Consider the following 2,086-nt stretch of genomic DNA (forward strand, 5'->3'; position numbering starts at 1 on the left):
GGGTTCTTGGAATGTGAGTGTCAGGAGCAGAGGCGCACTGTGCAGAGGCAGAACCCTAGACGGCGGAAGGAAAGGAGACTATGAGTATGCCACCCTCTCTCCTGCCCGGGATGGGGAGAGGGGCCCTCACCAGTGAGTGGGTGTGGGTGTGTTTTACCAGGAGTCGGCTAGCTATCTTCTTGGAAGGCGCCCTTCTCTTCTCTTCCTTGAGCTTCTCGTCTACACTCCTTCCTCCCACAGGCACATCCGTGACCTATAGAAACCCTGGGAACAGCCTCTTTCCTTCAGAAGGTTCATGCAGACATTTCTGTCCATGGGCCCTGCTCATTTTAAAAGTTGTTGCTTATCTCAAGATTATTCCAACCACCTGCACCTGCAGAGTGCAATGGTTTAAGAAATGTTCAAAGGCATTTCACTCTCGGGCCTCTTTTTTCTTGTTTTTAAAGTAAGCACATCTGTCTCCTTCTCGGGCTTTCAGTGACTGCTTGGGGAGAGCAAGAACTGGAAGGTCATACACAGTCCAGAGAATGTCTGCTCCTATTGGACTAGCCCTTTGGACGCAGTCTTCTTTCCTCAGGCTATGAGGCTAACAATGAGTGGTAGGCATAATTGTGGAGCAGTGATCTTGTGGGATCGTGTAGCATTCCGGAAAGGCACCTGTGTGGCAGCAGCACTGTAACATGTCTCTGGGATGTGCTTTCTATTCCGCAGGAGAGCCAGGTGCTCCTGACTCTAACCAACCCGGTGGAGAACCTCACCCATGTGACCTTGTTGGAGTGTGAAGAGGGGGACGCTGATAACATCAATAGCACTGCAAAGGTAAGAGGGTTTATCTCACCTGATGCTGCCTTTGCCCAAGTGGCCTCACCTGGCCTGTCTGAAAGGCCTGCACCTCTCACCCCCACATCTAAGTAGTCTTCACGTTCTCTGGAGTCTGCCACCTGTGTTGTTCTGGTGCGTTTTTCACTGTGTCCAGACACTGTGCTGGTTCTCTAGTTGAGAGCCTTACCGCATTTACTTGGCCTGTGATGATGACTTTCTCACTGATGTTGCTGTGTTCAGTCTGCCCTCTACCTCTTCCTGCCAGCCCAGCTTCTGTGTGGTCTTTCTAGAACACTGGCTTCCTTCCCTCCCTCAGGCATTGGGTTGCAGTCCACACTGCTTGGCATAATACAGGGAGCTCCCTAATGACCTCACCTCTGTCTGTTCTTTCAGCACGATCTTCTCCCAAGTGCTACATACCAGCTATTGCTGCTGCTTAATTCAGCCTGGTGCTCGTGATGTTCATATTCTTAATTGCATTCCGTTTAAAACTTCTGACCAATTCTTAGAATTCTTTAACTCTGTTTATCAAATAACACTTACTGTCCCCACCTGCTTTTTCTTTGTCTTCTGCTTTAATTGTTTCAGTTCTTTGCACCACTGCCAAAGAGAAGACACACCTGTCCTTGCTCCTCCTTTAAATAACGCTAATAAGCACCTCTGCTAAGGACAGGGAACCAAGTGTCTGCTAGGTAATCTCAGTCTTGTCCCCGTGTACACCACCCTGGGCCACATTTGTAGCCAGACTGCAAAGTGGTTGCCGTTGTTAGCTGTTAATCTCTAACAAAGCTAGATTGAGAGGCCTAAAGATTGCTTAACCATTTTCTGGCATTATTAACATTTCTTTCCTTTTTTAAATTATGAAATGTTTTGGATATGCCAAAAAGTATCGAGACAAACAGAGCAAACACCCATGTAACCCCAGTCTCCTCTAAGAAACAACGTGTTAAAGGCATGGCTACCCCCATCCTCTTTACCTGAATTCACCGTTGCAAGGGAGAAGTAAACTACTCCCTTGACTTCTTACTCCCTTGAATTTCTCTGCTCTTGTTCTTTTCATTGAAGTGCATGTGTTCTGAAACAGTACCTTAAACTTCCATGTAATAAGTGTTTCCAGAAACTTGCTGTATTAGTCTAGGTACTTTGGAGAAACAAATCCACAGCAAATCATGTATAAGAGAGAGTTTTATGCAAAGAAAATGTGCATCATGAAAACATCCCAACCCAATGCTGCCCAAGTCCACAAGTCCAACATTAACCCATT

At 46.8% G+C, this 2,086-nt stretch overlaps 1 protein-coding gene across 3 annotated transcripts in view; it reads left to right on the forward strand.

Annotated features, from left to right (window-relative positions):
* The window catches only part of DCTN4 (dynactin subunit 4), a 35,174-nt gene that overhangs the window by 28,260 nt on the left and 4,828 nt on the right, over positions 1-2,086 (forward strand). For 2 of the 3 annotated variants that reach the window (XM_004696729.2, XM_004696730.2), the window contains one exon: positions 712-846. In XM_004696729.2, coding sequence (XP_004696786.1) covers positions 712-846 — 135 coding nt within the window. Of the gene's footprint in view, positions 1-711; positions 1,306-2,086 lie in introns of those variants that run through there. The other variant, XM_045284614.1, reaches the window with a different exon arrangement.

This window comes from Echinops telfairi, unplaced genomic scaffold (assembly GCF_000313985.2).
Source record: "Echinops telfairi isolate 266 unplaced genomic scaffold, ASM31398v2 ScPeMD7_7469;HRSCAF=8507_0, whole genome shotgun sequence".
In the NCBI taxonomy this organism is placed as follows: domain Eukaryota; kingdom Metazoa; phylum Chordata; class Mammalia; order Afrosoricida; family Tenrecidae; genus Echinops; species Echinops telfairi.